Here is a 14,030-nt window from a genome sequence, read left to right on the forward strand (position 1 = left end):
TGCCATGTAGTCCCCTGCTGTCCTGCACCTAAAACTGGGTAACATCTCCCTGAGTGTTTCTGGCCTCACTTTTTCTGGGTTTGTTGGTGGATATGTCCGCTTGAGGCCGGTAAAACTATATGACTTAAAAACGTGCATTGTCATCTCTCTTTTTTCCTTTTTTTCTTTACCACAGGTTGGTTGGCTGCCCGTATTCTGATGTGAACCTCAACAGAGAAAACCTGTTACAGGACCGCCTGAGTGGGGAGAGACCTTCCCCCAGCAGCAGCATGCAGAAAGCCAAGAGGCTGGAGACTCCTGCCCCATTTCTTTTGGGAGCAGGAGAGTCTTCTCAGGAGGACTCTCCACAATCCAGGTGAGCCAAACCCTTTTCTGGGGCAGGTACTGGGGAGCAAAACAATTTGACAAGGCTGAAAACCACAGGAATTGGCAGAGAAGCAGCAGAGCATTGAGTTTGTCTGTCTGTAATATTGACCTGTGCCCCAGACGCTCTTAACACAGAGCAGTGCACTTTTATACCCTCATATGCCTTAATAGGTTTCTTGATTCCTTAATCCTGCTGCTCTGGTCACATTCCAACAAAGGAAATTGCATTGTGTCTCCATAAATTTTTCCTTGCTGTTTCAATTTAAAATATATTCTTTTCCTTCGTTTCCTGGCCTAAAACTGTCAAGAAGGTTATTTTGCACTATTAAACTGTAACTGCAATCCACTCCAGAGTCGGCTGCATTACACTGGTAGGCGTAATGACTATACGTGTATCATTTGGCAAACGAGTTGAGCTCCTTCAGATATTTTATTTTCTTACATGAAAATGTTGGAATTGAGTAGCATTGAAGCAAACTGTGTGTTAGTTCTTGGACTGGGGCAAACTCCAGCAATACTTTTCGTCTTTGTTGTATATGAAGGCTTATATACATTTTAAAGTTCATTTATTTGCTTAGATTTATAATGTTTTCAAGACATATTTGGCCAGAAAAAAAGGAATCCTCCTCTCCCCTCCTTGGCGTACAGTGCCAAAGTTTGCCTCCTCCCATCCCAAAATATGCAGGCATCTCCATTTCCTAATTTTAACCCCAGAATTGATTGTGTGTCCATTCTCCCAGAATAAATAGCTTCCAAAATTGCAATATATTTCTATTATTCTAAGTATTGAATTTCCTGATAGTGGGAGATCTGAATTCAGTATGCAAATCTGATCACACCCTACTGCTTGTCCTTCCTTGGGCAACTGCGTGGCTCAGTTTATGCATCGAACTCAGTCCTGGATACTCTTAAATGTTATCTGGAGGTATCAAGATTCAAAAATCTTAAATCTCTTGATTTCACTGTAACACATGCTTCATTGGGTTTCTTGTAGCTGCTGGGATCAGAGCCTCAGTCCACAGGGGCTGATTTATTTCACATAATCTCTCAATCCGGGTTGAAGAGGGAAAAAAACACTTTTGTACTGTGCCAGTGATGATGGTGGGGGAGAGGAAGGCTTCTGCCACTAGGTGGTAGTTGTTGCTCTCGCTTGCAAGGAGCAGCCAGCTTTGCTCTCCTGCGGGAAAAGGGAACAGAGGATGTCAATTTAGCTACTATCATTTTTATCTCTCTTTCCAGAAAATCTGCACAAGGCAGTGAAAAGTCATGTCAAAGCAGCGTTCACAGTCTGTCGGAACAGTCTGAAAACAATCAAGAGAGAGACTGGGTAGAAGAGGATTCCTCTGCAGACATCACAGCCAAACCAAAAAAGTAAATAAGATTTTTGTGATGAATTTTCATGCATTAACAGTTGTGTTTCTTGATGCTGCTGCTAAATCTGAAATACAGATGTAAATCATAACTTAAAACAGCCCAATTTGATCAGAGATTTGCAGCATTGGGTTTTAGAATGACATGGTAAATCTCCTCCCTTCCTCCCATTGTTTTGGGCCCTTTCTTTCCTGCAGTGAACTCAAATCTGAGTTTTAGCCATGAATTTGATAGCACAGTGCTTAGCTTAGAGAGAAAGGTCAGGAACAGAGCAGTGCTATTGCTTATTTTAAGAGGGAGAAGGTTTTGATTCCTAAAAGTGCCATTATTCTCTGTGTAGAGAAGAAATTCTGTCAATTTGTGTATCTTTTGTAATGTTTTGTAATTGATGTTTTCAGGCTTGGGTGCTCACATGCCTATATCAAGTTCCAGTTGGTGAAACAGGAAAGCAATGGCAAAGGTTGGTAAAATTTTATTTCTTTTTCCTTGTGTGTGTATATATGTGCAATATACCACAGTCACAAGAAGCATTTAAAACTTTACAGTTTTTTTGTCTTTGATTCCACAGTCAAGAGCAAGCACATGCTGGAGGTGATGGTAAGGGTAGTCTTTCTTCCTTTAAAATGAGGAGGAAGGGTAAAATTACTTAGAAATGAAATGTTTAATACTTTGTAGAGTGAAGCTTCATATTTATTAACTGAGAAGACAAGCTTGCACCATCCGTGTACCACTGCATGCTCTTCTGAAGTGGCAAGGGGTTTTTGTTCCCCAAGCAGTTGATGACCATTTTGCTGACAGGGCCCGCAGAGGTGGCAACAGAAACTTGCTCAAAACCTGGCAGATAGTTTAAGTTCCATCGACTTGTTTCTTTAGACCCCGCTGGGTATTCAGAAACATAATTAGAATCATTTTGGGTGGTGACTTTTTTAAGGTTCTCCTAAGGATGACAAAAAATTAAATGGAAAAACAATGCCTTTTTTTTCTGGTACGTGACAGGTTAAGTTTTAAAAGAAGCTTTCTGGTATCACTTTAGCAAACCATATGCTTAACTTTCAGATTTACTATAAAAAGCTATTTCAGAGAACCAAGCTGACCAGGCTTTTAGGAGGATTTAACATGGTAATAAGTCTCCAATCAAAAATAGCTAAGCAGGCACAAACTGGGACAGGTGCCTAGATTTTTTTTTTTTTCTTTTTTTTTTTTCCCCATACTCATTTTTACCTAGTGCTGACTTCCACAGTCAGAGCCAGAGAAGTCTGCCAGCTATGAGCTGCAGTTGCAGCTGGCAGGGAAAGCTGTCTGCTCTCCTTTTGCATTCACCTTAAACAGAACGATGAAAATCAGTGGAGGGAAATTCTGCAATAATCCACTGACCTGTAATTTCACGATTACCCAGAGCTTTCATCCCAGCTGTATTTAAACTATTAGAACACTGCTTCCTTCTCAAAGGGAAAGTCATTTGTTTAGATCGTGGTTTGGATGTTTACCCCAAGGATCTGGGCTGAGTGAAGAAAAGGAGATGGTCTGTGATAGCAACTTTGCCCACCAACAGGGACGTGGCAGGACGTAAAACCTTGGGCACAAATGGGACCTCCTGCAGCAGGGAGGGGGGGCAAGGCCAGCTGCTGCCCTGCCTCTGGGGAGGTGACAGCCCTCCCAGGAGCAGCGTCCTCTGCCCTGTTGGCACCAGGAGTTCCCGAACCGAGCAGTTCTTGCTCAGGCTTTAGTTTTTTTAAATCCTCCCTCTTTGGTCTCACTGTTAGAAATAGAGAGCTGTATTTGATGCTGTCCCACATCCTTTAGGAGGTGGAGACAAGGTAAGGTGACACAGGGGACAGGGGAGTGACCTTTCCTAGATCAGGCTCTACCTCCAGTGCTGCTTTCACTTTGGCTGGTGAGGAACAGGCAAATCACAGAAATGTGCTTTTTCTTTACAATTTGTGCTTTCCATGTAGTGACTGGCACACCCCGCAGCTCCTTACACACCATCCTACTAACAGCCGTTTGTGCTAACGCTGAGCAAACCCAGCAGAGGCGAGCGGCAGCCGTGCGGGCGCTGGGCATGCCGAACCTTTCTGAGGGCTGGAAATAATGGGAATTTTGTACGGTTGCCACAGGATGGCGCCGGGCAGCCTGCACCCCCCGTGTACAGCCTGGCAGGGCAGGGGGCGAGCAGACAGCACACGGTAACTGCTGTAAACCAGAGGAATGTTTCCCATCTTGTTTCCATCCTCTGCTTTGCTTCCTGTTGTATAACCAGGCAAGTCCCTGTAGGACTATGACTCTGCACTACTCGAGTGATCTCATTAGGGAGGAGTGATTTCTTCCCTTTTTTTTTTTTTTTCCCTTGATTTTTAAAGCTTCTGTCACTTGACACATGAGGAGCGAGTTGATGTCTGGAGGTAACGTGCAGCACTCCTGGCCTGCGAGTCTCCTGGGGAGGTGGCGAGCCCAGGCCATCAGCTGGCACGCATATCACTGTTCACAGGCTGGCTACAGCTGTGAGCTGGAACAATGCCATTAGTTTCCAGCTGAAGATGCTGTTACCAGAACTCCTCCACCTTGTCAATAAAACGCTGCAAACATCTTCTCTGTTAGCAGCATGACATCATTTTCCAGGGAAGAAGCTAACGATAAAGCCTCCAGCCTGGCAGTCTTATCTTATCTTTTTTTTTTTTTCTTTCTCCTTCTCAGGAGGGTGGGAAGAACGCCCTGAGAGCTCAGTGTGCCATGCAGTAACCGTGCCTGGCTGTCTGCTCGCCGTGCCTTGCTTTTCCCTCCAGAGTGTGACCCTTCCTCCTGCTTTGTTGTAATTGCTTTTACTTGAAACCCCACTCTGACTTGCCTCGTTTCCTTTTCCAGACCCTGATTTGGATCTCCAGCAGGCCCTCCACCAATCCATCTTCATGCCTTCCCTGGCCTCTAACCCGACCCACCGCCTCCATCTCTGCTGGGAGCAGCACTGCAAGCTCTTGCCAGAGGTCTCGGGCCTCACAGCCAAACACGTGGCCAAATGGACTGTGGAAGAGGTGAGTTACCTGTTCCCTGCTCTGCTCTCTTGGGGTGCGGGAATGACAGAGCCCTCCTCTTCTGGAGCACTAATTGGAAGACATCTTTATTTTTTTCTTTTCCTAGGCAATGCTTTTCTGTTTTCTTTGTATATGCCATAGCTGACTCAGCTTGAAGTTATACCCAAGTCCTTTTATAAGGGAGGGGAAGGATCCCTATTAACCCTCTGCTGTCCATGGCTTCCCTCCCTTTCTTTTGTTTATTTACCCCTTGATCTTTTAGTCCTCAGGCCTGAAACATGATTCTGACAGCAGATTCTGTTTCTCTCTGATCTCCCTCCCCCTCTCCTGTGACTTTGCTGCTGATTCACTTTTACATTGCAGATAATTCCAAACTGCACTGTGCATGCCCACTCCTCCTGCGTCTCCCTGCCTCATTCCCCTGGAACAAAACTGCCCACAGCCTGACCTGATTTCTGAATTTCTGACAGAGGTAGCTGTGCAGCTGGGGATGCGTCTCTGCAGTTCTAGCTCTTGAGATGTCTCCTGTAATTAGATGGTGTGTGAAAAAGCCGGTATCTTTTGTGTGCTGAGTAGTTGGGTTTTGCCTCGATGCCTTGGGCATAAATAATATTTGTATTGCCGCTTGGGAAGTGGTGACAATTTGGATCCTGGCACTTAATCGCAGGCCATTTAATTCAAGAGAAATGTGCTGTAATGTTGCGCTTGCAAGGAAGTAGGTAACCTGCAAAGCAGGAAAAAGGTGTTGTTCTTCATGATGCATAGAGGATCTTCAGAGACTTTTAGTGCATTTTCCCTAAGTGCCTCTTACATCAGATAAATCCAATCTTGACTTCACTCTTCATGCTGGAGGACTGCTAGCAGCTCAGTGGGATCGCAGTATCACAGGAGATGGGAACCACAACAGTTGTGAAGGGGGTAGAGCAATTAGTGTAGCTGTTCTAAAACGTGTTCCTTCTTTCTGTTGTGGATTGGAGGGTTTTTTGGTAATGAAAATGTGTTTGAATTAAATTCATAGCAAGGAGAAAAAAAACCTGAAAGATTCCTGTTCGTATCCTTTGTTTGAGAAAGCTTCCAATGATTTTTCCAAAAGGTTTTTTAGAAAATCAATAAGAAGCAGTTAATCCTCAGACATGAAAATCAGAATCTCTTCTCTCTTGGATAAAACATGGAGGCTGGTTCATGGAAGAACAGAGTCAGGATACAAGCCAAATAAAATTTGTCCTTTGCAGTTGACCTTTAAAGCAACTGCTGGGTAAATTTAACCGGGATATTCGTTTGATAACAGATGAATGTAAGCAGGGACCACAGGGCATGAATGCAGGGCACTCTGCATATCATGATTCAAACCCCAGAGTACACTGAACTGTGCTCTGTGCTGCAGCCTGAAACAACTGATGAAGTTTCGGCTGCAGTAGGAGTGTGAATGGCACATTAAAACGATCAGTTGCAGCACCACAATGGACTGGCTAAAGTCATTACAGGTTTTGTCTTGAGTTTCAGTAAAGTGGATCTGGTTTTGCAAATTATGTTCATCACAAATTCCCAGAGGAATCCATTTGGCCTCTGTATGAGCACTTGCAGGATCAGCATGTGCAGTGAAACGTAGCCGCAGGTCTGGAAGATGAAAGCAGCAGGACTTTGTGTTTTAGTGACTCCAGAGTAGATTTGATCTGTCGGCATTTGGGCTCCAAACATCTTCCTACAGGGCAAACATTTGCCTTTGGGTTGTGCTTTGAACTGTGCTGCACAAAGGAGGCCATTCTGCTGATCTGAAACAAGAGCAATGGGGGTATAAAATTCTCCTTTGGTTTCAGACTGAAGAACTGTTTTTATTTTATAAAACCCACAGTAAGGAAAAAAATGTTACTTTAATTCTCTGTTGGTTGAGAACAGCTGAAATGGCAGAGCAGCAGCAGCATTTAGGGGCCCTCAAGCTAAAAAACTCTTGGTAACACTGAACAGTCAACAAGAGTAGTTACTTTAATACAGCTTTGCTACTTATTGAAAGCTTCCTGTCATGTTTTCAGAGCACAGCTAGTGAAGGATATTGAATCACAGAAGAACACTAATATGTGCTAGAGTTGCATTGTTCATTAGTTAATCCCGCATCAGATGCTCATAGCTTGGGGGGACTGTCCTTGAGCAAGTGGCTTGTGGGCTACTAAATGCCAGTGAAACCCAGCTCCTCTCTGCATAGTCTCATGAGGCGTTGTCTGTTCTGCTCTAGCTTGATATCACATGGGTGTCGTAGGGGGCTGCCTTCCAACCTTACCAAAAAGGTACACCAATACAGTATGTCACACACATCTGGGATTGCATCAGCACCTTCCATCTGCGTTGCATGGAGTTTCTAAGGTGTTCTCAGAATGACATAAAGCTCTTTTTCAACCTCCTTTCCTTTACCACCATGCAGGTGTAGTGTAGGATGCTTCCACCAGATAGCTGTGTGAGCATTGAGGTTGTTACCAGCAGGATGGGCAGGCAGGCATTCACCTCCTCAAAGGAAAAGCCCTGATCTTCCTGATCCACTCTGCCCCTGACCTGTCCAACACCTCTCCCACGCTCCTCTTCAGCCTTTCCCTTGGTTTGCTGCCACGTTGTGGGGCTGTGGTGGTTTCCTCTAGCCCATGGAGTTACTGTGGTTTGGCCTTGTCCCTCAACTGCCACTTCTTGGTTTGGGGAATCTCCTCCCCCAGCAGTGATGGGCCAGGCTCCATGGAACCCAGGGTCTGGCTCGCATCCCGGGGACCTTCTCTCCTGTCTTCTCTTGCATCCTCCTTCCCTTTCTTTTCTCCATTTCTGGTAAACCCCAGGACTCCTGTTTGTTTGAAAGGCCACTCCGCTCCTGTGGCGCGGAGTGCTTGCAGTGGTACAGATGACTCCAGGGACAGATCAAAGGCCCGTCACTCAGTGTCCGTGACAATAGCCAGCAGCAATTGTGCAGGGAAGGACACAGGAGCAAGGCAAGCTCAGATCTTTCCCCAGAGATCTTTACCAGCCTCTCAGTACTGTATCACTAAAGGGCACTTACTGTCTTGCCCACAGGGTTCCAACTGTCTCTTAAATTCTGGGAGGTACCAGACCCTGCAGAAGGATTTTCATTTGTGTTTTAATTATAAGGGGGCAGGAGGACTGGACACAATGACTCAAAAGGAAAGTAGTGTTTTGTTATTTGTTTATAATAGGAGTTTGCACTTCTACAGAAGAAGATTCAGAGTCACTGCCCGATGGAGATGTGGGTTTTAGGGGTTCCCTTTAAAACGGAGCTGTCCCTACTGGCAAAAGATAAGGGCGAAACATGAGAGGGATGCTCTGCTTCCAGATTACATAACAGAAACAACAGGAGTCAGAGCTGTTCACCAAACATCGGCTTCTGCCAGGGTAGAGCAAAACCAGAAGGCACGCTGACAGCTCCGTGCCTGCGTGGTCGGAACTGGGGAAAGGAATGGATATTAGTCAAGTGGTGGGATCAGCTGGAGATGCCGTGACACGATCTAGGAGAGAGCCTGACAGTCCTGAGTTGAAGGGAAGCTTGTATTTGACAGTGACCCCTCCTAACTGTTTGTCTGTTTGTGTTCATGGAAGAAATGTCACATCTGTAATAACTCAAATGAATATGCCTCGTGAAACAGAGCTGTTCCTGCGAGGGAGCATCCAATTAGCATGAGATGTTTGATCTGATTATGCCTCAATATACAAATCCTCTATGAAGCAGTGAAGCTACAGCTGGAGAAGACAATACATATTAAGTCATCCTCCACTGCGTTCAGGACTGCTCCTCGCACTACTTAGCGTTATATAATGTGATCCAAGGGCTGCTTGCATGTTTCCGGGGAGATTATTCCAAAAGTTAACAGATTTCCTGCTTAGAAAGATTTTCCCTAATGTGAAATGTAAAATTAACTTTTACTGGTTTAATCCTGTCGGTTCCATGGATCCTGTGCACCCACCATGGATTAAATAAAACAAAACCTCCTTTCCTTCCCAGCTCTTCTGTACGTTGATAAACCAGCGGTACTCATTCAGTTGGTTTATCTTGTCTCCTAAAGGCATGTCATCATGGGAAACTGTCTAAATCCTTTTTTTCTTTTTTATTTTACTTTCCAGCAATACCATAGAGAAAGTGAAGTTGTGGATGGGTATAAAACGGTGTAGCCATATACAGCTTTTAATCTGTAAAAATATTGTTGATGTTGTATAAAGATCCTTTTGAGCAATGGAGGAACTGGACTTTTACAGAAAGATCAATGGCCAAAAAGCAATACAGGAAGTATTACGGGTAACCAGAATATGCTTTGCAGGGGTGTTGCAGCAACAACCCAGTCATGTTTTTCGTATATACCCTTCATTAATGAGAGAGTTGTAAGCATTAAAGTTTTAAAAATTCTTGCATATAGAACTCATATACAGAATTAGGACCTTTTTTGCTTGATGATACCCCATTTTAATTATGTGTATTTCTCTTTTCCCAAATGTAATTCCAGGTGGTAAGCTTTATTCAGCGTTTACCTGGTTGCAAAGAACAAGCATCTGTTTTCAGGGAAGAGGTAAGTCAAGTCTGCCCAAATCCTGTGCCACTGGCGGGTCTGATGGCAGCGAGGCGGATTTGTACCCCGTTACTCTGGAGTTACGTGCAGAGAGCACAGGCACGCTCAGATTTGTCGTTAAAGAGCCTGTGGCATTTAGGAGGCAGCTTCAGCATGGAGCTGAATTCCAGCATGGCTAATTGCATTCTGCTGCTTTAAATTTCCCCTGCAGTTCCAATCACTGAGCTTATGCTTAACATCCTGTCTTGGACTATTGTGCAGTGGGTTTGGCATCGTTATAAAGCTGTCCTGTTGGAATGGTGCAACGAAGATCTCATCTGCTCCCTCTAACAAGCACATATGCCTGCTTCTCTTGGTGAGGCTGGCAGTCATAGGGTTTCCCAGGAATCGCTGGCTTTCCCCACGGGCTGAGGTGAGAACAGGAGGGGAACCTTTCCTTGAACAAGCAGCAGTTGGGAAATCAGAGCATCTCCTGCACGCAGTGTGTCCTGTCATCCCTGCCACGTGCGGGCTGGACTCTGTTCCCCGTTTGTGGTGCGTTCACCATGGCTTCTGAGAAGCCTCAGCAGGCACAGGATATGGCTGTCCTGGTTTTTAACACACTTCTTTGCGTGGATTGTAGTCTGTTGAATGCATCAGCTACCAGTTACCTTGCAGGTGTGACTTTGAGGTTCTTTATGAGCCCCTCATTAATTTGCAGAGATATACCTCCCCATCTATCATCACAGCTCTACTGCTCTAATTGTAAGAGCTTGAGGGAAGGGGCTGTACCTTCTCTGTTCTGTGTGGTGCTGAGCGCACCCTCTGTACGGTGGAGAAGCATTGCACATCGTAGCGACTGTAAAGGGCAGGTTTTTAATAGATGACTGCTCCCCAGAGCTGGCTTCCTTTCAGGATGAATCAGGCTGTAGTGCATTTTAGGGGATTTATGTATCTGTATTTTGTTTTCCCTTATTTTAAAAAACACACGCGCAGATGAAATAAAAAGCAAAAGAAATGGAGGCTTGCAAAAAGCACTCTTCACAGTGTAACAATATAGTGGACTGCTGTTTAATTGAATACAGTGGGAATAATGAAATTTATTTGATTGAAGCAGTCTTTTCAGTGTAGCTGAGCATAAAAGGTGCATCCTGATTTCTAGTGAAGATGTATTCAGGGGTGAGAGTTTGCTAGATAAGATGTAACTACCAAATCTTCTAATGAATCCAGCCATTGGCAATGTACTTTATTTCTTCTAGCCGTAATTGAAACGAGTCCTGAACACAGTGTCTGCTGTCTGGTTCAGAGAGCGATAGCCATGTTCTATTTTAATACCTTACTTTCTGCAGCCTCAGAGTATGATTCCCTATGCCAAATGAGAGGGGATTGGGTTGTTTTTCAGGTTTATGCTCAAACCAAATTGTTTGTTTGAAATTAAAACCCTTTTAGCAGTTTGGCTTTGGCCAGAATTCAGGTGTGAATGACAGGACTGCTCAACTCCACCCGCGTTGTCCATTAGCCGTAATCAGGCCTTTGAGTGCTCTCCGTTTAGGATAAATAAATCCCTTGCAGACTTCTCTTGGCAGGGGGGGAGAGGGATAAGTTGCTGCTCACATTAGGAACAAAGAGAACAAATTGTGCACAGAATTTTAAAAACCATCCAAATAAGATGGAACAAAGAAATTAATAATAAAGCACAGGCACTGGTATTGTGCTTGTTTCTAGGTCCAGTTCAGGAAGGTCTGTTTAAAATAAGCATCTTTGAGGCAATGCAGTGAAAATGAAGCAGAGTAATAATATTGCACTCAAAAGCCTTTTGAAACATAGGACTGTTTTCCAGCACTTTTCTGCTACTCTCGACTCTGTATTATTTAATTTAAACAGCAGTCCATTTGTTTCAAGCTATTTTTAACATGTTCATTGCGGTAGTGTAGACTCTAGGCAGCTTGCAAATAAGATTCGGGGACATAGTGTGGCCATCCGTGGACTGGGAGCACTGCTGTCATTTCCAGTGTACATACTGGGAGGTGAAGTAACTTGCTAAACGTCTCTTGTGTGGTTAGAGAAGGGGAAACCAAATCCTGGCACCCAGCTCTTTGCTTTAATTATATGTTTGTCCAAGTTTATTCAGTGTATCCTCTTCCACCAGCCATTGACGTCCAAAAAAGTTCTAGTTAGGAAGACCACAGAAATAGAATAGTTGTTATTCTGGATGAGTTGAGTGTCTGGTGTTGTCTGCTGCTCTGGTGAACATCAAGTGAGAGGATGAGATGCTGTCAGTCCCTGTAAATGGACTTTAATGGAATAACTTAGGGAGACACATATTGTTTGTCTGTGTCCATTAATCTTTAGCTTCTTCCCTGCAGCATTTGGGGTTTATATTAATTATATTTGTGTTGTCTCTGTGGATGTTCTTGTAAATCCAAGTAAATTTTTAACCTCTTAAAAAAATATGATTTCACTTGCTGCTACCTAGAGCGTCCTGAATTTTCACAAGGTAGTATGTTTTTCGCTTGCTTACTTTGAATCTAATCAAATATCTCCTTGCTGATGGATTAGGAGAGTGTGTGTGTAAATCCAGGCAGATTACATGTCTTTACTGTGCTTTGTTTTATATAGCACATGATCTCTTTTACCATGTGCTAAGCAAGCTCATTGAGTGTCATTGAAAACAATTTCACGATAGCCTTCTGTTTCTCCTTTAAAGAGAGACTTGTTGTCTACGGGTGTAGTACGTACTAGTGTTGTGAGAGTAGCCAGATGTTCACATCTCAGGAATTTTTCTCATCTGTAAGGTTTTTAGCAGAGCTGACAAAAAAAAAAAAGCAGAAAAAAGGGTGTTTGGCTTTAAATTTTACCCTGAATGGCTTAACAGGGGTCAAAAAGTCTATGCAATGACAGTATGTAATGAATGCACTAGGAAATGGTGATTTTATATTTCCAATCATTGTAGATCAGTGTAATATATTAATTCTCGGACAGCTGCCTCCTGAAGGCTCGCATTCTGGATTTCCTGATCTAATTTCTGGCCACAGGTTGTGAATAGGCCATAGGATTTTTGACAGTTGTTGGCTTTTTAGAGCAATTACAGTGAATATAAAGCCTCGTGAACCAGCATCCTCCTCATGGTCTCTCCATAAGCCTTGTCCACACTTGGGCTTCTCTATTTCTAGAAGAAGGGCTGTTGGATGAGTCTGAGACCCTTGGAAAGGGCAGCATGCCTGGAAACCTCACAGGGGTGGGGGTACCAGAACTAGGGAGAAATACAAGGTTTCAATCTCCAGACTTGTATTCGTTCCTCAGTTCAAAGTACATTGTTTAATTGAACAACCAGAAATGAGAATCCTGCCTATCTCTTGATGGTAATCTTTTATCTTATGTTGTGTTTCCAACCTCTAGCAGATAGATGGTGAGGCCTTCCTGCTCCTGAACCAGAGCGACATAGTTAAAATACTCAGTATCAAGCTGGGTCCTGCCCTGAAGATCTACAACGCCATTCTCATGTTCAAGTCTGCAGAAGACAACTGAGAAGAGCCCTTTGGCAGAGCCCACGAGGAATTTCCAGGGAGCAGATCTTTGACCCGACAGCATTACAACGTGTCGAACAGGCAGATTGGGACTCAGATGTATTTTAAATAGAACTTATTAAAAATATTTTGAGGACATAAAAATCCTGCCACAGTCTGGAATATGGGGCAGCTTCACTTCCAAGAAGAGGATATTATTATATTTTGTAATTGAATTTGGTTTTGATATATCAATCTCTTTTTGAGATCTAGAAGCAACCTCCGGTTATAAGGGGAATCCAGGGTAACATTGGTGGAGCTGCAATAGCTAGAAGAAAGCTATGAGTGAGACAACTGCTGTGTCCAATGGTAGTGCCTGAAAGAGAGACTGAGTTATCACCAGCATGTTTAATATATTCTGTAGGTATAAAAACTCTTAAGAGAGTAAGAAAATAGGAAAAAGATGCACTTCAGAGCAACTCACCTGTATCCTTCAATGCTGTGACTCAAGAGCTGACCTTTTCCGGACTGATTTTTAAATTCCAGTTTCTCCTCCTGATCCTAGTTGTTCTAATACCCTTGGCTCCTGGGCTGCTTACGCCACAGCAGAAACGTAGCGTGGGCAAAGGGTTTCATTCAGCGATGGCGTGCTTCGTTTCTGGCAACAAGCAAAATGTTCTCGTTCATGTCATCAGAGAGCGGGAAGCAAGCCCTGTGTAGACAGGCTTTGGGTAGGCCAAGAGCTCTCATAAAGATATTTCCCACAGGAGACAAAGATAAATATTCTAGCTGTAATTCTCCCGTCAGTGCTTTTGTGCAACTGCTGTCTGGACCAGGAACATCGTACGGCAAAATGGCGCAATCGGGAGCACTTGGGAATTTGATGGGTTCGTTCTTGTCCTCTCCGCTGTCAGCCAAATGCTAGGAATACAAGGTGGAAACCCAGCAGTGGCCAGCATGTGCGTACAGCTGCAAACAGATTTCCTAGAAACAATTTGCTTTTATTTTTGAATAATTGAAACTCACGAACGCGTAGTGCTTTAGCCTGTTCAGCCTCCAGGTGGGCTTTGATCTCTTCTACCGAAGAGTCGGTGTGCTGTAGCAGCAGGGCACGGCTCCTCTGCCTCTCCAGTGGCAAGGCAGGCAGAGCACACGGGAGTTTGACCAGAGAAATCAGGGTTTGAACAGACAGCAGAACGAACTAAGAATTGCTTCTCAAAAGAGAGTGC

General features: G+C 44.0%; 1 protein-coding gene across 5 annotated transcripts in view; it reads left to right on the plus strand.

The window, feature by feature from the left end:
* The window catches only part of LOC104641895 (lethal(3)malignant brain tumor-like protein 3), a 47,880-nt gene extending 34,310 nt beyond the window's left edge, over positions 1 to 13,570 (plus strand). For all 5 annotated transcript variants that reach the window (XM_075773701.1, XM_075773700.1, XM_075773697.1 and 2 more), the window contains 6 exons: positions 176 to 355; positions 1,606 to 1,737; positions 2,136 to 2,197; positions 4,600 to 4,766; positions 9,254 to 9,316; positions 12,695 to 13,570. In XM_075773701.1, the coding sequence (XP_075629816.1) occupies positions 176 to 355; positions 1,606 to 1,737; positions 2,136 to 2,197; positions 4,600 to 4,766; positions 9,254 to 9,316; positions 12,695 to 12,823 (733 nt within the window). In that variant the 3' untranslated portion in view covers positions 12,824 to 13,570. The remainder of the gene's footprint in view (positions 1 to 175; positions 356 to 1,605; positions 1,738 to 2,135; positions 2,198 to 4,599; positions 4,767 to 9,253; positions 9,317 to 12,694) is intronic.
* The last annotated feature ends 460 nt before the right edge of the window (positions 13,571 to 14,030 follow it).

The sequence above is a fragment of the Balearica regulorum genome, chromosome 22 (assembly GCF_011004875.1).
Source record: "Balearica regulorum gibbericeps isolate bBalReg1 chromosome 22, bBalReg1.pri, whole genome shotgun sequence".
NCBI lineage: Eukaryota > Metazoa > Chordata > Aves > Gruiformes > Gruidae > Balearica > Balearica regulorum.